The 23,412-nt window shown below is 41.3% G+C and overlaps 2 protein-coding genes across 2 annotated transcripts in view; one reads left to right on the forward strand and one right to left on the reverse strand.

Annotated features, from left to right (window-relative positions):
• Positions 1-1,656: 1,656 nt before the first annotated feature.
• TMEM130 (transmembrane protein 130) lies at positions 1,657-11,720 on the reverse strand. The gene is made up of 8 exons (XM_053472004.1): positions 11,648-11,720; positions 11,045-11,350; positions 9,984-10,155; positions 9,295-9,455; positions 8,945-9,029; positions 6,761-6,963; positions 5,992-6,113; positions 1,657-2,027 (listed from the first exon to the last, which is right to left on the reverse strand). Exons 1-8 carry the CDS (start codon positions 11,718-11,720, stop codon positions 1,836-1,838), a joined length of 1,314 nt encoding a protein of 437 aa, XP_053327979.1. The 3' UTR covers positions 1,657-1,835.
• Positions 11,721-13,444: 1,724 nt separating this feature from the next.
• The window catches only part of TRRAP (transformation/transcription domain associated protein), a 59,719-nt gene continuing 49,751 nt past the window's right edge, over positions 13,445-23,412 (forward strand). Inside the window, exons 1-17 of the mRNA XM_053470894.1 lie at positions 13,445-13,603; positions 16,189-16,334; positions 17,690-17,739; positions 18,126-18,236; positions 18,345-18,449; positions 18,643-18,726; positions 18,906-18,962; positions 19,147-19,272; positions 19,909-19,986; positions 20,179-20,267; positions 20,429-20,525; positions 20,617-20,755; positions 21,283-21,361; positions 21,505-21,739; positions 22,068-22,386; positions 22,482-22,579; positions 22,731-22,925. Of these exons, the coding sequence (XP_053326869.1) occupies positions 16,235-16,334; positions 17,690-17,739; positions 18,126-18,236; positions 18,345-18,449; positions 18,643-18,726; positions 18,906-18,962; positions 19,147-19,272; positions 19,909-19,986; positions 20,179-20,267; positions 20,429-20,525; positions 20,617-20,755; positions 21,283-21,361; positions 21,505-21,739; positions 22,068-22,386; positions 22,482-22,579; positions 22,731-22,925 (1,962 nt within the window). The 5' untranslated portion in view covers positions 13,445-13,603; positions 16,189-16,234. The remainder of the gene's footprint in view (positions 13,604-16,188; positions 16,335-17,689; positions 17,740-18,125; positions 18,237-18,344; positions 18,450-18,642; positions 18,727-18,905; positions 18,963-19,146; positions 19,273-19,908; positions 19,987-20,178; positions 20,268-20,428; positions 20,526-20,616; positions 20,756-21,282; positions 21,362-21,504; positions 21,740-22,067; positions 22,387-22,481; positions 22,580-22,730; positions 22,926-23,412) is intronic.

The following is a 23,412-nucleotide window of genomic DNA, read 5'->3' on the forward strand; positions in this document are numbered from 1 at the left end:
GTAGAGACTGTTATTGCATTAACATAGAATTTGATGGCAGATAAGACCCATTCGGCCCGTCTAGTCTGCCCATGGAAAGACTCAGGTCTTTATCGGTCCTTGGATTTGTTTTAGATTCAGGACAGCCCTATGCCTATCCCATGCATGTTTACGTCCCCTTACTGTATTAAGTACATGCGCTACTCATATACAGACTAGGGCTACTGTGTTCTAATGCATTTAGTATTTCTCTAATAAACCGCACTCATTAAACACTTAAGGCCAACATTCTAATCCTGAGTACTGCTCTATCCTGAAATTTCTATATAAAGTAGCACATTTAATTGGGAGAACAGTTACGATAAAGCATGCATTTAAGGGTTATTATGCAGAGGAACTACTATACTCATATTTTATTCTAAGTATTATCACTGTTCATTAAGAAACCTAGGATGGAAGTGAACGCTGTTCGATAGGTGTGCCTACACTTAGCCTAATGTGTCGGGAAAACCCGCAAAATAGGGTTTCTTTTCTCATTTGCACTGTTATTAATATGAAGGAAATTCTTCCAGCGCCAGGAGGGTAAGTAATACCTGCATGGTTAACCCCATTAGGTGTTCCTTCGAAATAAATTAGCCTGTCTGTACTTGAGAGAAAGTTTTTAAAGGTTAACAACCCCCAAAAGATACATTTCATTAAGAACTTTATAAGCAAAGGACACTTCATGTGTAAAACAAAAAGTTATGGAGGTGGACTATTTGAAAATACAAGACAATGTGAAAACATGTAACGTTTAAACCCGATAAAAAATATAAAGCAACATTTTTAGTGTTAAAAAGCCCCCATGACCAATGCTTCTCCCGGAGTCTCCAGGTGAAACTCTGAGAATTTCCAGGTATGGCCATTGTGCCTTCAAAATGTTGTATTTTTTTTCACCCCGATTGCTAATAATCGGAGACTAGATGGGCTGAATGGTTCATTTCCCCCATCGAGTTCTACGTTTCTATCCTGCGCTCACATCCAGCCACAGCTTCTTCTACTTTAACAATCTAGCCCTGATGGTATTCCTGGTTACATTTACTGCTAAAGGTTCTTATTCGCGAGGTCGTAAAGATCATTAGCAGAATCACTCATTTTAACCTTCATTTACTCTAAACAAGAAGGTGAGAATGGAATGTCTCGTCTTAGCTCAGCTAGTGAGTAAACACTTATCGGAGTCACGGTACTTATGTCTTAATCACACATGTTTGGAGGGTATGTGGAATCCAGCAGAAGGCCGGCAGAAAGGAAATATTTGGTTTGTGTAAATAAAACCATTGTTTCTCAACTTCCGATACTAATTTTCTTTTTTAAATTACTGTTCCTCATGCTGAAATTACAGGTCAATGGTCAGATTGCAGAGAAACAATGACAATTAAAATAACCAAAAAATAGCTATCACCACTTAATTTGGCTCCTTTTAGGTATAGATAAGTCTCACAAGGTATCTTATGATATCTATGAGTACTGCAGGCTCGGTGATGCATCGATATGACATCATATTCAAGCACTTCATGTCTTAAAGGCATGCATGCTTTTTAAGGTTGTCCAGGTGAAGAGAACTTTAGATGGATTTCTACTTAAAGTTTCCAATTATCCAGAATAGGGAGACCTCCAGGTGGCCTACATGGGACGCTCCCATGGAGCTCATAATGTGTGTTCTTGCAAAACATCTCAGAAGCTGATAATCATTCAGCTCAAAGTTGCAAGTCCTTCCACGGATGGAGACAATATCCCCAATAATGTCAGGTTTCACAAAGTGTCTCTAAAACTTGCTAATTTTATGAAAAGTATGAATGCTTTATTAAAGCAGAATGTCACAGCATGTAACTCCTGGCGGATTGAGACGATGGCGGTAACAGCGGCTGCTCTTCTACGCGCGTCTCGCTTTCATTCTTGGATATATCTCCGGTACACAAAGTGCAGCTGAAATTTCTAGCGGAGACTTCCTTATAGGGTGGGAGAGGCTGATAATTCTCAGCTCGCGGAGAAAAGTCAAAATCTGCCACCTGCAAAGAAACAAAAAAAAAGATAATATATAATATACACTCTCTCTCTAGGATTTGTTTATAAAGCAAGGATTGGGAGGAGAGTTCTTGTTTCAGTTCACGAACTTTACTCTCAGGCCGGTGGGACAGTGCAAGATGGTGCCGATCACCTTTATGGCCACTCGTATGGCAGATCTGGACCGTTAGCGTGTGCCTGTTGGGTGAATAAACACAACCACGTGCTGCCGGATACAAGCTTCACCCGTGCCCTGATCACCATGTCTCACAAGGGACCAGTGCCAGTCAACCTAACCTGCACATTACAGACTTAACTATGTTTTATACAGGGCCACCTCAGTGCTCCTTGCAGCAGAACGTTATTGGGTTTGGTCCCTCATAATGCATTTGGTTGGTCAAACTCTCTCTTTAGTGAATAAGTTATTTTCTTTATCATGGACTCCACTTAAGGAACCAGACTGCCAGCGTGTAATGACCCTGCAGAAAATCAGGACTATTTAAAAGAACTGATCGGCCTCTCTGAATCCACCTTCTAAAAAAAGTAGATATTCTGGAGTTCCTAGGTGTCTCCATTTCTTTTGAAGAACGTACATTCCAGATAATTTCTCAGTTCATCTTTTCTCATGCAGTCCCACTAGCAGTTAAAGAGTTTATGACAAAGCACAGAAAATATAGCAAGTGTAATTATTTTTTTGCTACAAAACCATCTTTTTTTCCAGCCTACGATAATTGTCACTTCTAACAGTTCCAGAGCTAACAAATGGTTGGAAAAAAAGAAATAACAATCCTCCCTCCCTCCACACACCTCTATCATGCTGCAAATGTGAGGTTTGGAACTTTCTGTGCTCGTTATAGAACACGAGGTCTAAGCACACAGCTGTGAGTTTGGTTATTTTAGCAAATCTGACACATTGCTTCTCCCTGTTCAATCTGTGATTCATCACCTTCATAGATACTAAGTAACAATTCCCTTCTGCGCTGACGCTCCGTAGCGGTAAATGAAAGTCATGTTCTGATCTTTCCATGGGTTATGTCAGCTTCATAAGGTTGGTAAGCAGCAGTAGTACTATTATTGACCACATATTCATCTTTTGAAAACTGCATGTCTCATCTTTACAATAATTTATACAGCATACCTACCAACAGTCCTGGTTTTGGTCACTGTCCCAATCTACCTACCATTTCAGGCACGGTGGACGCGTGGCCAAGCCTCCGGCCATGGTCTCTTCTAGCTCTATGCCTGCCCCTCCACCCCACCTGTCACCCCCTCAGAGGGGTCCTGATTTGGACACCTAAAATGTGGGGGTATGGTGTGGTCAGGGCTCTAATAACGTAATCAAAGGGCAGTTTCAGTGAATAAAGGACGTATTACTGAACTACACCAAGGCTCCAGCATCTGGAGTAGTTCCCTCTCATCTGGACATGGACAGTGTAAGCTCTACTCACTTTTTTTTACAATCTTTACCATATTTGACACTTCACTCAAGACCCTAGAGCTCCCCAAACCACATTCCATCAACTGTCCAATCCTATCATCGTCCTCATCATTCTTATTCTCTTACTAGATGGCGAAAGGTGCTCTGATCTCCATGACTGCTCCATGATACCCACTGCCCACAAAAGTGGGACAATGGGGCACCAGGATAAGCAGGACGCTTATATTAAGATGGTTGTGAGGCATGTGGGATATATAACTACATGGAGGAAAATAACCATGCAGATACTACGAAAATCAAGTTAAGAAATGTTTTTAGTGATAGTGCTGGAACAAAGAAATCTTAATTGCTAAGCAATCCATAATCATTTTAACTTTTTTAGAATGACTATAGATTTTTTTAAAGCACCAGCGGGTGGGTTAATGAGCAGCAATAACAAATCAGATTATAGAACTGAACTTTAAATGGTGTTAGTGACATAACAAACACAGGAGGAAAGCAGGGTATTACATCACCCCTTCCCTGCAACATAATAAGAAAAGGTGGCAGGGCTTCATTCCTACTCCACTTCACACTGAAAAAATCACACTTATAAATGTATCTAAACCCTGTGAAACACGTTTTATGTCATTCTAAGAGGGCACTTTTTAAGTCATAAAAACATATACGATCTGAAACCTTTTAAACGTCATCATAGTCTTAAAAAACTTCTTTGAAAAGAAGAATTTACCCGATCGTAGGGTATAAGGATCCCGTGTATTTTATATAAACTGCCCTAATGCTAGTCCTCAAGGAGGCATTTATCAGCAAATAAATACTAGGTCGCCTGTATTCAACTGGGGATTCTGGTTAAGACACACTTTATATTGTATTGTATATATTTATATTGACCATATTTTGGTTACTTTTCTATGTTTATATATAGATATATATATTGGTTATGTTAATCAGTAGACACCATACAATAGATTTATTTAATGTACGGCATATAACTGGGTTGAAACAAGGAGTGAATGCACAGAATGCTTAGTGGTGGTTAGTGGTGGTTAGTGGTGGTTAGCGGTGGTTAGTGGTGGTTAGCGGTGGTTAGTGGTGGTTAGTGGTGGTTAGCGGTGGTTAGTGGTGGTTAGAGGTGGTTAGCGGTGGTTAGTGGTGGTTAGTGGTGGTTAGCAGTGGTTAGCGGTGGTGAGTGGTGGTTAGCGGTGGTTAGTGGTGGTTAGCGGTGGTTAGCAGTGGTTAGCGGTGGTTAGTGCTGGTTAGAGGTGGTTAGCGGTGGTTAGCGGTGGTTAGCGGTGGTTAGAGGTGGTTAGAGGTGGTTAGCAGTGGTTAGTGGTGGTTAGTGGTGGTTAGCGGTGGTTAGCAGTGGTTAGTGGTGGTTAGCGGTGGTTAGTGGTGGTTAGCAGTGGTTAGTGGTGGTTAGCGGTGGTTAGAGGTGGTTAGTGGTGGTTAGAGGTGGTTAGCGGTGGTACATCTACATATAGTGTCTTTGGTCAAATGTAAAAAAATATTGCTGGTAATTGCCCCAATTTGTGCGACTGCCTCACATCTCCAGAATCTGGTCGCTTTTCTGTGCTGACATTTAAGTTGTAATTGGTACATTCTGATCCCAAAACATCAGTGAGTGTAATTTGTACAGATAGCAGCGGGTTCCCTTCACACAAAGCAAACGCTGAAGTCATTACTTGGCTCCTGGGCAGAAGCAGAAGGGACGAGGCAGAGAGCATGCACGGAAATTTCAAAGCATGGCAGTAATTCGCTATAATTTGTGAATTCGGTCCATGGTAGTCAACGTATTATTATTTCCCCATTCAAAGCTTTTTGTTTTCCCGTTGTGTCACATCAGTGAGCCAAGATGCGTAAAGCGGAAAGGAAAGCAATATACAGGCAGCCTTATATCTATCATGTCTGCAAAGCGTAAAGAGTGAATGAAGTGCTTTGAAATATTCCATGTAAATTAGTAATGTATCCGTTTAATATTTAATCAGATTGCTCGAGGGTCTTACTTCCAATTCAGAACACTGAAAGGATTCATCGCGTGATCAATAATATAAATAAATATGCTAATTTCTCAGATGTTTGGGAAAGGTTGGCAAGACTATGAATCTCCTGTCCTGATGGACACAAGACTTCTTCTCCTCATCATCCCTTACAAAGACTGTCTGAACCAATACACAACAATCAGCGACTTAACAAGAGGGCTTGAGGGGTTTGGAAAAGTGACAGATTTGCTTTAATAACTACAATTTTACAAATAGTGAAGGTTAAACTAAGAACAGTTGTCAGAGTCGTTGTATTTAGGAACCTTGTGTGGTAGGAATTTTAGGTACAACATGCAAAAAGGATTAGAAAACAGCTTGTGGATGTCAACAGCTTGCATGTCCACCACGCTATGGATAGTTAAAGTCCACAGCACCTTTAGGAGTCAAGAACTGTCACTCATAAACATTTGTGTTTGTGTTCACGTTTTTCTTTTCTTTTCACGTTTTTGAGTATGGTTTGAGAGCTAAATCTGATGATTGTCGGTAACTCACCTCTACCAGTGAATTCTGGTGTGACGCGCAGCTGCTAGATTTGTAGATGATGAAGACGATAATCCCAAGGACAATCAAAATGAAGGCACAGGATGGCAAAATGAACCATATCTGGTGTACGCCTGAGAGCAAATAAATTACATTTACTTTTACTATCCAGATGAGACACCTGTATATTAAGCACAATATTCAGATAGAAGGTGTTTCACTCAGAATCCTAAAATACTAAAACAGAATCAGTGTAATTGTTTTATAAATATATGATATGGTAATCAGGAACTCTTTTAACCCTGGAAGAGAAGAGTTCAGTGGAGCCCAAGTGCCTGTTAGTTTCCTCTGAATAAGACACCTTGGGAAGAAGGATCTAGGGTGGCACAAGACCATTTTACTTTGGAGAAGGGCAGAAGGGTTTATGGTAGAACATTGGTAGAAGTAGGCAGAAGGTAAGCAAAGACAGCAGATGTTCCCACCACCCAGAGATCAAAAGACTACCTGGAACCCTGGAGATTAGTAGCCATACCTGGAACATCTGCATCAATTCTGGTGAGACCCCAGATATGTGAATAGACTAAAAATCAGGTTCAACATTATCCCTGATTTCTTTTTCTTAAACCATTAGAACACGGTTAGATAAAGAGTTTGCATTGATGGAAAAACACTCAAAAGGAACTATTTTGACTGGTAAGAAATACATTATTTTGTTGGGATTTTTTTTTGGCTCAGAGGCACTTTCAGTTCTTAGCAGTATGTAGAAGAAATCAATCCTCACCTGTAGCGTATGCAGTAATAGCGTGATAATTCCTCAGCATGCTGATGTCATTTTTGGCTTTGACACTCAAACAATAAAGTCCTGTCTTATTGAAGACGTGGCTTATACTGTAGGTGTTGTCATTTATTTCCACCGCGTGGCATTCATCTCCGTCCAGAGACACGCATTCTGGTTTTATTAGGTAGCAAACAGACAGTGGAGGGCTGAAAAGAAAAAGAAGGAACCCTGAATAATATTATTAAGCAGCATTTGTGTACATGGATGAAAAGCCACGTACTTCTTACAGGCTGAACGATGCCAACAGAAGGATACAATTAGGACTCCATGCGAGATATACATATCTTACCCATACTTGTAATGATTTATAAGGAACTGCTGCCAGGAGAGTGGGGCCATCGTGCCATCCAACCCTCCGACACCTGTTTCTTACGTCTCCGTGTTATTCTGCCTTCAGGTCTTTTTCCAGGTGTGAGTTGTGCCAAAGCAACAAGAGCTCCATGTCTATCTCTCTCCTTCTGTTTTGTACTCAGACCCCAAAACAGTGATTGGAGGTACTAGGGTGTGGCATTTGTTATCTCATATGGCAGGGGTGTCCAACCTGCCGCCGTCCAGCTGCTGCAGGACTACATCTCCCATACTCGTCAGCCAGCCCCTTAGGTGAAAGAGCATTATGGGAGATGTAGTCATGCAGCAGCTGGAGGGCCGCGGGTTGGACTCCCCTGTCATATGGAAATTCATGTAAAATAACTGAGCAATACCAGTTACTTAAAGCAAATGGACCACTGGATGTCACCATCAACACAGAAATCGCTTTTTAACTAGGTCTTCCAAAAGACTAAGCTCTAAGTGTATATTCACAGCATTTTTACAGATGCACTGGTCATCTTTTTAATTCTGTGACTGATTAAATGCCTATGCTGATGGAATAGGGAAAACATGAGATGTTGGGGCTCTTTGAGGACCAGAGTTAAAGACCATGGACCTAAACATCCAAATATTAATGTCTTTGTTTATAGGACCATATCTGAATTGATATGATTGTAGGGAAGTTTGAAATGGCTGGAGAAAGGTCTAAGGGGGATGGAACGTATTTCCGAAATAGCTGCTGAATTGCCATGGGTTGGTGAACCTCATGTATGGCCCTGATCATCTCAATGAGTCTGTATTCCGGGTAAACACAGTGAAAGGGTCGGGAATCTTGGCCACATCAGCCAGGTCCATGCGAGCGGTTAGGGCTTTGGAATAGCTGCGGGGATTTTTCTGCCGACAGATATAATTAACCCTCTCAGTAACTGATTCACTTGTATTTAAGTAGGGATGTCAACTACTATGGAATGAAGTTAATAAAAGCATCTATTATGAGATATGAGATAAACTCCAAATTGGATGACCTTAAAGTTCTTCTTGTTCACCCTCAGATTTGAGAAGAAAATGATTATTGTCATATAATGACAAAACTCATGCCTGTTCTGTGAAAACCGGGACATTTGGGAGGTGATGCAGCGAAGAGTATACCTGCCACCTGTTGCCCCCTGCTAGTCAGACACATGTATATATATATATATATATATATATATGTTCAGCTTATTTATGTGTTCATATATTTTTAATAATGACTTTCGGTGAGGATTTTAAGGATTAATACATGATTTGAAAGATCATAGAAATGATACATATAAACGATTAACTGTTTATATGTAAAAAAAAAAAAAAAAAAAAAAAAAGGAATCATTTGGTCACCCTTAGTGACAAAAACTCTGGAGATGCAAATAAATTGTCGATACTCTTTCAAAATCTGATGACTTTATTGCCTAAACCATGTGCTGAATGAATGACAGAAGCGAAACAGGAAGCATGATATCACATGACCTCGTGCTGTGCATTTTTATGTCATACTTCCTGCTTTGATGGTGACTCAAATCCTGTTACAGTCACAAATATTATAATTTGTTGATTTATATAATGCCACAGTGCTGTCCAATAAAATAGTTTAAATAGTGCCATATATCCCCTCTTGTATTTAAATTCTCTCGCTGTGTGCTACGCTAAGTGACCGCCCAGATGGTACTGTGGCTGGGTGCGTATACAACCATGCGCAAATACAGGTGTGTACAGCACTGTACATTGTCAATCAAAGGACAAAATAAAAAAAGGAACTCTGAGATCGCAGTTAATAATTCTTACCTGCCAAAGAAGTGCAGGGTTATATGGAACCTTTCCCCAACAGCGGTCTGTGACGGACCAGCAACTGTTATATTTTTTAAGACATCTGGAAATTAAAAAAATAAATAAACACATTTGCAAAACCAAGGAAATTTAAAGGGACCTCTCAGCTATGCATTAAAAGTGTCCCATTAAGAAGAACAGTCCCTCTTTTAGATCTCCATGTCCCTTTTTCCATCCTTAATATTCCCCAAACTGTACCATTCTTATGATATCTTTAATCCTGATAAACCATAATAGCGCAATTTATAAAACACCTATCGGCGCATTCTACAAGAATTCTTCATAATACCGATTATTTGGGTTTGTACCTCGCAAGGTTAACGGAGCTTCGAAACGTCCTGTTTTCTGCCACGGGCTTCTTCTGTGCCTTGAACTTTGCAGATGAGCAGATACTTGGACATTTGCTTTATATCTCCCGGGTATTGGATATTTATGACTTACAGAAGGCTCCGATGTGACTATTTCTGCCCTGAAATGAAAAATAAATAGAAGTAAACATCTATTATAATAATCAAATAAAAACAAAGCAGGATTATTATAATCTGTGATTATTATAAGGTAGAATAGACACGAGAGGGCTGATTCCCCAAAGGAATAAATACTATTATAACAGCACTGGGTAATTATTTACATGCAAATGCTTCCTTAAAGAGGTTCTATCACGTTAGCAAATTCATATCAATCACTAAAACTGTATGTGAATTCTACAACACAAAGGGGGTTATTTATAAAAAGTGCATGATTCCCTAACAAATGAGGTTGAAAATCGGCCACTAAATAAAGTACATGCAGCCCCTGGCTGGATACACATGGTTACACTCTTACACACTCTTATACTTGTACATGAATCGAGCCAGCAGACAGGCACAAACGTATGGGACCTGAAGCATGAACGCCTATGAACGTATAAAGGAGATAACATTGGGCCCAATGGACATTTGCCCAGTCTGTCCAATTCCCAATCCGGGAACAGCGTTTTTCTTTTTAGTAACTTTACCCATCTCCGAAACTCCACACGTAGGTGAAGACAGCTGCTTTAAAGAAGTCACTTGGATCTCGGATGATAAAGGATAAGTGGAGTTCGTCGTTGGTGGCAAACGAGGAGCCACGTCTGATGGATGTCGTGTTTCCATCTCTTTGTGTGGCTGTTAGATCCCCAACTATAGACTCTGCAGAATACAATAATGGGGGCCAAGGTCACTCTCTGGAGACCAGTCTTACGCTTTGCCTGAAAATGACTATTGTCACAAAAATTACCATCTATCAAAAAGCCATATATTTTATATTGAGCTGATTATTTAAGCTACAAAAAGCTAGAAATTTCATAACATTTAGCACAAAAGTCTGGGTTATGACCACAACTGGGAAATATTTTTTATCAAGCTCTACTTTGGTCAAAGCCCCTGAGAGGTTGAAATGACTCTCAGCCGCCTGGAATCCAAGTATTGTGTTTATGGTCCCTGCTTAGATCTAATGAGCATTGGTGATATTAAAGGGAAAATCCAGTTCACATTTTTAACTGTAATCTATGCAATCTTTATCAGTGAAATACAAAACATAGACATTATACTACTGGCTTGGCCTTGGTGGAGTGTCGTATCAGGTAAACAGGGAAGTCGAATTACCAGACGCGTAGAATTAGCTGATTTTAGGCTGATTTCACACAGATTAGATGAACAGCATTCAGCGAATTCCTAATTAACTGTTTGCTCTTCTTGATTGCACTCAGGGACATGTTTATCCAGAGCAAAGTCCTAAATATCCAGCACCTACCGAGGAAAGCGAGGGAATGTCCCATCATACTGTTTCACATATAGATGCTACGTAAGGAAGTTTTCCTTTACTGAGAGGGTTGGGGGTAAATGGAACAGCCTCCCAACCGAAGTGGTAAAGGCTAATACAGCGAGGGAATTTAAATACGCATTGGATATGTATAAAGCTATCCTGAATTTAAGACGAGAACAAGGACCAAGGTTCGAGTAAATGACTAGATGAACCAATAAACGAAGGTATAATGTACGATGTACTAACAGCATTCTCAGATGAGACATCACTCACTTGTAACGTAGAGGTGCGTTGCGCCTCTTGCCACCACCTCGCAAGAACGACAGTGTCCTTCGGTCACTTGTACTGAAACTGTATAATTTCCGGGGGCTTTGGCCAGTACTTTAATACCTGCGCAGGATTCATTCTCAGACTGGTGAGTTAGGAGCAAAGGTGTGTAGATCCAATGGAACTGATACAGACTAGGATTGAGTGTTTGGGTCACACTGTCTTTTCTGAAAAATAAACTGCTATTCACAGTTGCCTGGGCACCGGACGTTACGGGGCTGTCTGTAGCAAACTTTAGGGTGTAGAATGTATCTAGAACCCCAAAACAGGAAAAATAAGTCATTTTGAAAATATATATTTTTTTAAATGTATTTTGATTGACAACTGAAAAACCCATCAGCAAGAGCCCAAGTTAATAATTCAAAGGGGGTATAAAAATTGCTTTAATAAAGAGAAAGGGAGGAATATAGAAATCTGATAGAAAGATAGATGGATAGATAGATAGATAGATAGATAGATAGATAGATAGAATATGTAAATACTATAAAATGCAGGGTCTGACAGTTCATTAATGTATCTGCCTTGGTGATGCATACACAGGCTACTTACTTCCACACGCCACACTGATAAAAGCAGGTATTAGAAGAAGAAGCTGGGTCCTTTGGGGGAAGCCAAGGGCCATCTGATCTGGTCAGGGAAGGGAGACGATCTGATGCTGCCCTGTGCTGTCTGTCCTGTGCTGTCTGTCCTGCTCTGTCAGCTGCTCTGTGTCCCAATCACCTTCCTTCCATGCAGATGCATTTGAGAGAACATGGTGCTGCCCTCTAGTGGGCCACACGCGTTACTGAAGCACAATTTAACTGCCCTGTGCTTTTGTTTGCTCAGTGCTGAAAGAAAGCAAAGCCTCAAATATATGTGACAGTAACACTGATATCCAGCACCGGCTAGCACAACACTATGGGAGTCGCAGCCCGAAACAAAAGCAGCAATTGTGTGTGAATCTAATGATTTTGTAACGCAACTCCCATCACATTACTTTATTTTAATTAACCAGTTTACGATAAAACGCATTTGATATTAAACGTCCCTAGTCAAATACCGTTGCACTACAGAAACGTAATTGGCCACACTGTAATAGATGTGACCTGCGACATTCTGATTACTGACAAATTTTGCAATAAAGGGTCGTTATATCTCCTAATAGCCTTAATCTAAAAAAGTGACACCCAGATCTCAGAGAAAAGTGGAAGACCAGAGAGAAACGACTGCACCGAGGGCATCCGAGCACAATGACACAGAGTTAATACATTGAATGAATTTGGATGTTGTTTGAGATCTTGAGGACGTCTGTCTGGGAGAGATGGAGATTATCCGCTTTTGGAATTGATCGCTGTAGATTGATGGACAATATGATTTCTTGAAGACACCACCGCAATTAGAAATTCTTTAACCCATCATTACCTGTCCCAGTCACAGCTTATCATGCGTTATAATGATGACCCCCAAGATGTTAAAGAAAAAAGCCCATCCCATGTCACAACTCCCTATAAAACCCGTGCTTTAGATGACATGTGATGGAAATACAGCGGTGTAGGACTGCGGCAACCCCCGGGAATCCTCCAGAGGCTGTCCACCTTATTTGAAGGCCTTGAAATTCGGGGCTAGGCTACTCAACACCAATGTTTGAAGCCAATTCCACTCACAACTCATGTGGTTTCTTTATCTTTCAAGATGGATACCCTTCAGTTGAAAAAATAGTAATTAATGATTATTAATAATAGTTAATGATTAATTATTCCTAACCAGGTTCACCACAATCAGCAATAACTGCAGAGAAGATCACATTTCCCAGCACACTACAAATAAACCTTTTTGTCTTTTTGTGATTATACTGTCTATATTTTGTTCTATAATCACTACATTTATTTAATAACTTGTTTTTTCTAGAAAAAGCACATATAGAGTTCCTTTGGTTTCAAGTTATGTCCTGTCTTTATTTTAATTTACAATAAAACGTTATTTTATATAAATAAAAGGAAAATATGTTTAAAGCTGACAATACGGCTCTCTCAGTTCACATGTCTGAATATGTAAAACATATAAGAGTAGCAAACAGCAAATACCATATTCACCTAAAGCATGCATTCAAACATGTAACGCTCGACCAATCACAACAGGGTAAACGGCTGCCTCTTTAAGTGACGCATGTTCAGCCGCCGTCGCTAGAACGTGACGTATGAAGACCATCCAAAACGATGGTCATATACAGATATCACTCCGCGCTAAAATATAGTCCCCATCATTTCTAATAATTATTTTATTTTTATGCCTTTTTTTCCTACACAATAGGAACGTTAAACTCAATTGTAAAGGCTGCCTGATTTACAAAGATATGTTTCTCTCGGTCGGATTTGTGTTTTCACACATTTGCGTTTGGGGCCTGTTCATTCGCGCAAAGGCTGACGGGACGGGACCCTGAGCCTGTGCAGAGCGGGAGGCGGCGGTGGATGCGGTGAGTGTCTGCAGATCGCCGATGCCGGTTCGGCGGTACCGTGTGAATGGAAGGTGTGTGTGTCTGATGAAGGTATAGGGGTAAGAGGTTCTGGGGGTACCGATTACCCGTTTGGGGCAGCCTGTGATCGGTGCTTTATACATCGGATCATGTGTGTGAACTCGGGCCCGACAAAAGGGGGCTGGAATAAGGGCCTGGCTTAGGCAGCTTCATTGCATCAAATGCTGCATTGGTTGCGGTGCTCCGGTGATTGTACTCGGTATTCATGCAGCCTATAACGGCTCGTTTTAATAGCGGGGTGAGGTCTGTATTCTGCTAAAGTGCTCACTTTCATTAGCGGCACCATTGCAAGTGAAAGCTGGGTACTCTTATGCTGGCAGTCTAAGGGTTAATCTGATATGGAGTGAGATGCAGGTGATCTGCCGGTGTGGGATAGTTTGAGCCTTCTTTCATTCTGGGGGTTAAATGAGTTATATTGCCCCCGTTTAACATAAAGGTTCTATCCGCTACATAGAATATTCTGCTCATTTCTCCTGAGGTAGACCCAGTCCTTGATCTCGTCTTAGATTCAGGATAGCTTTATACCTATCCCACGCATGTTTAAATCCCCTCACTGTATAAACCTCTACCACTTCTGCTGGGAGGCTGTTCCATTTATCCGCCACTCGGTAAATTAAAACTTCCTTCCGTTACATCTAAACCTCTGAGCCTCAGGTTTTCGATCAGGATCTCTTGTTCTGATGTTTCCCCTGTGCCTTGATAAATGCCTTTAAATGTTTCTGTCCCCTCTCTTTCTCTCCTTTCCGCCGCACGCTATACATATTGAGATCCCTCTGTCTTTCCCGATCGTTATTATCCTGCAAACCGTTTACCGTTTTATTCTCAGTCCTCTGATCTCTCCAATGTGTCAATATCCTTCTGGTGATGGGGTCTCCAGAACTGTACATATCTTTGGCCTGTAGTTATTAAATGTGTTTCATGGCGGGAAGGGTTAAGTAGATGAGATATTGATAGCTGTGGTTGGATTTGATGCAGGAGTTATTTGGGGAAGGCAGGAGTTAATTGGATGTGATATTGAGGGTTTTTGCAATTTAAGGGTTAACCAAATGTATGCGTTGACAATTTGGTATAAAACATATAAGTGAAAGTATTTGTAGCTATGAGCCTCGCCTAGAGACTTTCTGTACTTCTGTCTTTATTAGAACCCCTAATTTACCCCTACAGGGGTATTAACAGACCCGTCTCCCCAATGCCTGCGCTGTTACTGTCTGAGCGGGTAGTGATGTGCTTGGCCGGCGTGTTTTTTGGGGTAGATGCGTCTCCCATCAGGGTTGACGGACGCCTGTTGTTCTGTTGTTTTTGCTGTCTTGTGTCGGGACGTTCGGTGTACATGGCTACAGCTCCTGTTGGATCTATATGTGTAAATGTATGTTTGTTATGTATACGACGTATACGCTGCCATTCAAAACTTTGGAATCACTTGGTGCGCTGTATAGAAAGCTGCTGTAATTGTTTGATGGCGGGAATGGTGCTGCGCTTCGCCTCGTGCATTTAAATGGAAGACGTTTTCTTCTGAATTATGACGGCAAACATTAAGAGCAGAATGCATCCGCAGCCCGTCTCTCCCTTCCACTATATGTTAATTCTATTTACGTCCCAGGGGTGCCATACTGTCAGGCATTGAGAGGGTCTTTCTATGTGTAGGAGCTCAAAAAAGTATCCTGGGTATGTAGGGAATATTTAAAAAAAAATATCTAAAATATATAAAAAAAAAAAAACTGTTAGGGGATAGATTGCCCTCTTGGCTGATCAGACCACCCCATTGTGCTGCTCCTCAATTGGCCAGTTACGGCCCTTTTCCCCCATGGACTGGGACTATACACTGCATTCATAGACCCTTCGTACCTTTAAGAAACGGAGTGTTGGGGTATGACATCATATCTTTGGGGACTCGTAATGAGTGATTGGCGGTTCTGCCCTAGGTGAGGCCTCGAGATAATGTGTGTATCGGGGTGCGTGATACATCTACCCAGACATCTTCATACATTGAATCGTTCAGATGCCTCTAAAAGTAGAAGAGCTGTGAAATCCTGGCTGTCCCTCCACCATTCCTCCACCCGTTCATACTATAACCTTTATATATCGGCGCCAGCAGAACCTAAGAGACATCACTCTTAAGACATTAGTTACGTGCTGATGTGGCTGGAGAAATCTCCTTTTATTAGGCCTTGTGCTTGTTTAGCAACGTTCTCCTCAATAACATAAATAGCCGATAACCCCTGATCCGCCCGTATGGAGCCATTGAATGTCGGTGAACTCCACATATTAACTGCCCTTACTTTATTCCCTCTATAAGTCATTCCTGGGGGCATTTACAGCTTCTGTGGGATGGGATGGTCTGACCTGACGATCGGAATTATTACAGAATTGCCTACATTTAGTGACTGTTTGACCTTTACAATGACGAAAAACCATGGCTAATGTTCTAAACACAAGAGACATAACTCGACGCACAAATGTGTTTTCAAAACTGTCCCTCTAATATGCGAAGATCCGTCTGTGCTTTGTTGGCTGGAGCAGTCGCAGTTGTGGACATAACCCCTGACGATGTTCCATGACCTTTCTCTTGGTTCTGTAGGTGGAATGACTTCTTCATAAAGCTGTGATCTAAACAAGGAAGAAAAATGGCGTTCGTGCCTCCGCCGGGGCCGACTGTGGTCGATCAGACCACACTGATGAAGAAATACCTCCAGTTCGTCGCTGCGCTTACTGATGTCAACACACGTATGTTTCATGATTCCCCAGCAGCAGTCACTGTCTGACAGTCTAACTCTATTTAATTTGTCCGGAGTCTTTGGAAGACAGTATGGATGCCCCATGAAGCTCCCCTTTTTGATTTCAGTTTTCCCAAGTGTTCGTCATTATGGATGTGCGCTGGCGGGCTCCACTTCAAGGTGTTTAAGCGATGTAGCAAGACTCGCTTAAAACCTTACATACTACCTTCATGATATTAAAAAGATGCGACATTTTCCCCAAATATCCAATTTCCTTAGGATGTCGCTGTCTTAAGTTAAATCTACCATTTCTGAGAGTTTCTTTACACTCTGACCGTCTAGTTTTAGATTATGGTCTCTTGTTCTGAAATATGCCCCCTTCTTGCCCCAAGCCTTTCAGACAGCATTGGTCCTGTCAGCGGTGGTCCTTGTATTAATTGTTAGGAGGTTCCTTCAGTTTTGGAACATCCATTTCTTAAAATGCCATAAGAAACAGGAGATCTTTTAAGCAAGATGATGAAACTTTCAGTCTCGAGCCTAAAACATGTGGCCTGTGTGTACGTGTGTATGTATGCGTGCGTGTGCGTGTGTGTTTGTGGATGTATTTGCGTGGATGTATGTGTTTATACAACTCACAAAGGGCACTGAGAGCTAAACTGATAAGATCTGAATCCAAGATGATGAAACCTTCAGTCTTGAGCCTCAAAGATGTGAGTTTTGTGTTGTGTGCAGGATATGCTTGTGGTGTGTGTGTGTGCGCATGTGGTGTGTGTGCGCATGTGGTGTGTGCGCGCATGAAAGTACATACAGTTCACATGTGGCGCTGAGAGCTAAACTGATAAGATCTGATTGCTTCCTTTTCCTCCGTGTAAACATGTTCAACGCTTAAGGAAGATGAGCGGAAACCTGACTGGTATTAGGAACAATAAACCTAAACAATCCTGACATCACGTAAAACGCTGGCCTCTGTTCCAACCTCAGGAATCCCCTCGCTGTAGGATCTGTTACCGACGTGTCGTATTCTATACGGTGCGCAATAATTATCTGAGATGTCTATGGAAAGGAATAGTGCCAAATAAATCAGGAGGGGTCCGGACTAAGTACCCCAGAGTATATACCCCCGCTGCTGTTTCGCGTAGATGAAACATTATTTGCATCCTCCGCTTTATGAGTGAAGATTATGTTTATTTTAACTGTATCCGGTGAAATGTACGGTTTTGTTTTTTTTTTACTTTTATCTTCCTTTTTGGTTAATACGATGCTTTAGGATTATGTTTTAAGGAGGTTTAATGTATTGGGGATTTTTTCCCTCTACCTGTTCTGCTTCTTCACGTCTTTTTTCCTTTCTTCTTCTGCCGTCTCCAGCTGATGAAACCAAGCTAAAAATGATGCAGGAGGTCAGCGAGAATTTTGAGGTACGCTCTTCAAGAAAGCCCTAAAACAAGGCTTTTTGCATTAAAAGGCTGAATAGTGAAATTTAGTGGAGTATTGTAGCCAAGAAGAGACAACGGCGTTGCTTCTACTTGTTATGGCATGATGGTCTGTCGTGTCATTAGACATTTATGGCTTAGGTGATCTTCCCATGAGAGTCAAAAGTTGGGAGATATGTTTGCATGTCCAACAGTCTGATTACTTTAAATGACTGGCTATTTTACATGAAAGCAGCCAGTTTTTGTTAAAACCGGGGGAATAACAATTCTTTTGGTCCCTAAAAAGACTGCCGCTGTCACCAAAAGCCCAAGAAAGGCATTTTACTTATGTGAAGGCTGATAACCTAGTTTATATCTTCATTTTCTTCTAGAATGTCACCACCTCGGCCCAATACTCCACTTTTCTGGAGCACATCATCCCTCGCTTTCTTACGTTTCTGCAAGATGGGGAAGTTCAGTTCCTCCAGGAGAAACCTGCGCAGGTAACCCGAATACCAAGTAAACGCTTAAAAACGAATTCAGAAAGTCAAAGTTTTTGAATATTTCCGCGTCCACGTTAATTCATTTAATTCCTTTTTTATTATTTTTAGCAACTGCGGAAGCTGGTCTTGGAAATAATTCACCGGATTCCTACCAATGAACACCTGCGGCCTCATACCAAAAACATCCTGTCCGTGATGTTCCGTTTCCTTGAGGTATCGGCATGTTCTCATCCATCTGTTGTGTGTCGAGGTCACCATGGCATCGATTTATTGATTGTCACAAACGGTGGCTACCAAACTCTGTTTAGTCGATGTTCTGTAGGGGGCCACCCGCGTCGGGTAACCCGTTTAGCGCGTTTACCCAACCCGCCTGTGCGTCTTTATTAACGTTGTGATTTTCTGGTAGACGGAGAATGAAGAGAATGTTTTGATCTGCCTGAGAATCATCATTGAGCTGCACAAACAATTCAGGCCGCCCATAACCCAAGAGGTAAGCGGCTCCCGTGGTTTCTACGATTATGCCAACATTGGCTCGGACAGGTCTTAGGGTGGCCACTCTTTAAATGTTAGCATCAAAAATCAGGAGTGACCAATTTAAAGAAAAAACTATTCTATGTTGATTTTTTTTTTTTTTTTTTTTATATAAATACTTTATTTCACGTTTTCTAGATACACCATTTCCTGGACTTTGTGCGACAGATTTATAAGGAGCTTGGAAAGGTTGTGGTAAGTATTCATATGTTTCTTTTTGGTGTGTTCTTTCTTTATTATTATTTATTGTTTTATATAGCGCCATCAAATTCTTACGACTTTAATGCACTTTGTTATGCTCTGAAGCTTTGTAAGGAAGTCGCCGTGATTATATTCTACTTATGAATTATTTTTCTTCTGTCTTTCTTCTACCTCTAAGAATCGCTACTTTGAGAACCCACCTGTGATCGCTGAGAACACCATTCCGTCTCCTGAAATGGTCGGCATGATTTCCACTATTGTGGTGAAAGTGAACCCCGAACGCGAGGACAGCGAGACTAGAACGGTAGGTCCAGCGTCTGTACCGTAGAGTCCTTCCCTGTTCTCTGGCCTGGTTGGCATTGTTGTTAATCCTCATGGCAAACTATGTGTTATATACTGTGCTGGTATGTTCTAACATTAAAGGCACTGTTCCACTTAGACAACATTTTAGTTGCTCTGGCTTTGTAAGCAGCTAAACCTCAGCAGATGTAATTTTTAGTGTTTCCTCTGAATGTTTAGTTGCATAAAAAAGCTTTTAAGATTTTTTTTTCAGTTTCTATAGCAACAACCAAACCTTGCCTGCTTTTGTGTCACGTGACAAGCATTCCCTACAAAAATGATGAACGGGGCCAAATTTTGCTTGAATAAAAAATGAATTCTGGGATGGGTTTGGGAATTCACAGTACTAGGCATGAAGTTTCTATTACTGCATTTAGTTAATTGGCAGAAAGGGCACCTTGAACCCAGAGGCTTTTACTGAAATGTAGGATGATGGTCTTTCTGTTCAGTTGGGTTTATTCTGTTCTGAAAACTGCATCAGTTTTTTTCTCATCTAAAATGTGTAGTTCTCCCCACTCCCCATGACGGTATCTTTACAGACTGTGTGTGTATTGGGTGAATAATACAAATGGCAATCATCGTTCTGTTTTTCTTCTTGCAGCATACCATCATCCCAAAGGGCTCGCTTTCCTTGAAGGTTCTGGCTGAACTACCTATAATAGTTGTCCTTATGTATCAGGTAAGCAGGTGATGTGTAGCCGTCTTATTCGACTATTCCTAATGTGTGTGTATATAATGACATCGTGTCTCCGAGCCTTTAACTCTTTTTCCTCTGCCAGACATGATCATTTGCATAGAGTAGCTCCCCATTTCCCAGTGGTGCTTTAATCCAACTTTTATTCTTAAGCTAATATTTTTACTTTGTTCCCAGCTCTACAAGCTGAACATACACAACATGGTGTCAGAATTTGTTCCGCTCATCATGAACACAATCGTGACGCAGGTTTCCAGCAATGCCAGGTAAGATCTGTACATCGTAACTCACATTGTGTTTGTACTTTTTGTATTTTTCATCTGATTTCTTCCTGTGTGATGTCATTTTCTGATGTAATATACAATCACAATCTCAATGTTGTCAGGGATCATTAATAAGATCACTGATCTGTCTCTGTGTATTGCAGGCAGCATAAACTGTATAATAAGGAGCTCTACGCTGACTTCATAGCGGCTCAGATCAAAACCTTGTCCTTTTTGGCGTACATCATAAGAATTTATCAGGTAATAGTATCAGCGGTAACCGATGGAGTACAATGTACAGTGTATGAATGGCTCGTATTGATTCATCTTCCGTCTCTGACTTCTTTTAAAGGACACGGTTGCAAAGCATTCTCAGCAGATGGTGAAGGGCATGCTGCAGCTTCTGACCAACTGCCCGCCGGAAACCGCACACCTCCGCAAGGAGCTGCTCATCGCTGCCAAGCACATCCTCAGCACCGACTTAAGAAGCCGTGAGTACTTTAATGTTTCTTTTATTCTGTTATGCGATGACACAGTAGGTCTACTATTAATACAATCGGGGGTGCGTTTGGAAAAAGAGCTTATTAATATAGGTGAATAGATATAGACTGCTACCCTAATGCAAGATGGTAAGAGCGGGTTTACGACCGCACTGTAGCAACAAATGGAATATCACAATTTGGTGCAATGATCCAGTTTTCATTTGTTGCTATGGTAATAAGACCACTTTTCAAACTTTGCACTGGAACTTTGCATATAACCCTTACTGCAATCGCATGGTCTGCATAGGGTGAAGAATGTTTTGGAGTTTTGCTACGGTTTATCAGCAACTTTTATTTGTTAACACGGCAGATTGAAAGAAAAAGAAATAACCTTGGTAGAGTTAACTTTTATTCCAAGATGTGTGGCCCTCTCCCCGTCCTGCGCTGTATGGCCACATGCTTTCCATTATCTGTGTGTTATAAGGATGGAAGTATTTCTCAGTGTATTATAAAGCTGTCTTATTCTTCAACTTTAGAATTCATCCCGTGCATGGACAAACTGTTTGATGAATCTATCCTGATCGGCTCTGGATACACAGCCCGGGAGACGCTAAGGTATGGCTGAGTTTGTATAGACGACTCTGCTTGCCGAGTCCAAGCCATACGTTGAGTTAGGTTGCTTTTATCCGTTAGAGCTATTTGATGGTTCCATGTTTGCAAAGACCCATGCGCTCGTCTCTTTACTATCTTGCCGACAGGCCCCTGGCGTACAGCACGCTTGCGGATCTCGTGCATCACGTGAGGCAGCATCTCCCCCTCAATGACCTTTCCCTCGCTGTCCAACTGTTTGCAAAGAATATCGACGATGAATCAATACCGAGCAGCATCCAGACCATGTCCTGCAAGCTTCTCCTCAACCTTGTGGATTGTATCCGCTCCAAAAGCGAACAGGAAAATGGGAATGGACGGGATATTTTGATGAGAATGCTTGAGGTCAGTTTTGTAATCTATTTTCATTCATTTTTTAGATCAGATTAATGAGTTGTTTATTAAATACATTATATATATATATATATATATATATATATATATATATATATATATATATATATATATATATATATAAACCCATGGGTGTATACTACAAGGGCATGGAGAAGGAGTTGTGGCACAAGTAGATGGTACATACTAAAAAAGGTCCTGTGCAATTAGGTGCCGGGGCAGTCCTGTCATTATACGTTGTAATAATAAATACATCACAGCCAATGGGCGCTAATATCTCTCTGCGTCTTTTTGCATGTCTTTGCTCTCCCTTCTCCAGGTGTTTGTCCTGAAGTTTCACACCATAGCTCGCTATCAGTTATCTGCTATCTTCAAGAAGTGCAAGCCGCAGTCAGAGCTCTGCGCTGCCGACACCATCATACCCAGCGTCCCGGCTGCCACCCCCAACAGCGCTCTGCCTGCCGCCCCCACCACTCCGCTCACGCAAGTGCCGCTCTCGGTGTTCGACAAGCAAGGGGAAAAAGACAAAGAGGACAAGCAGACTTTCCAAGTCACCGACTGCCGGAGCTTGGTGAAAACCTTGGTCTGTGGAGTCAAGACGATAACGTGGGGCATTACGTCGTGTAAAGCACCTGGAGGTAGCACAGGACTCCTACTCCGTTCCTTCCCTTCGGTTGAGTTGCTTTCCCTTTCTTTTATTTCAGGACCTTTTTTTATTGCTCTTATCTTTCAGAGGCTCAGTTTGTACCCAACAAGCAACTGCAACCCAAAGAAACGCAGATTTACATTAAGCTAGTGAAGTATGCGATGCAAGCACTGGATATTTATCAGGTATTTCCATAGCAAACGTGTTTAAAGTGGATCGGACCCATGGAGAAATTTCAGATGAAGCTAAATTTTTTATTTCTTGCAGTGTCCCTAATAGAAATAGATGTGCGTCATATGCCATTATTTTTACATTGTGACGTTTGTTTCTCATCAGGTCCAGATTGCTGGCAATGGACAAACGTACATCCGAGTTGCCAACTGCCAGACGGTGCGAATGAAAGAAGAGAAGGAGGTGTTGGAGCACTTTGCTGGCGTCTTCACAATGATGAATCCGTTGACTTTTAAAGAAATCTTCCAGACCACCGTCCCCTACATGGTGGAGAGAATATCCAAGAACTACGCACTCCAGGTATTATGTGTTCGCTAATGAAGCACCCGCATCATATAATACATGCAGAAAATGACAAAAGGCGATTCGATTGCTACGATTGCATAACAAGTCGCAACAATTTAATGTCTTGCTCTTTGGATCTCCTTACAGTTCTATAGATAGTTTACAAATCTAAGCATTTAATACATATATTATAACATTGTTTCATCAACAGATTATATTTGTAATGATTTAAATTGTAAACCAGAGTAGTTAAAACTCCCAAATTTTGCGTAATTTTTAGTGTTTTTAAGGGCCTTAGTTGAGATCCATATCTTTGAGGAAGGAGTAGACTTGCTTGCATAATGCGCTCAGAGATATAGCAGTGTTGTTGCATTTTACTGTTTTAATATCTTATGGTTTAAACACAAAGAGTTAAATGAGATTTAATACAGACTGCTCCCTTTTCTGACATATTACTTCCGCACCAGGCTAGATAGGTCTGTAAGAATCAGGCTTTGGGCAG

This window comes from Spea bombifrons, chromosome 7, assembly GCF_027358695.1.
Source record: "Spea bombifrons isolate aSpeBom1 chromosome 7, aSpeBom1.2.pri, whole genome shotgun sequence".
Lineage (NCBI taxonomy): Eukaryota > Metazoa > Chordata > Amphibia > Anura > Pelobatidae > Spea > Spea bombifrons.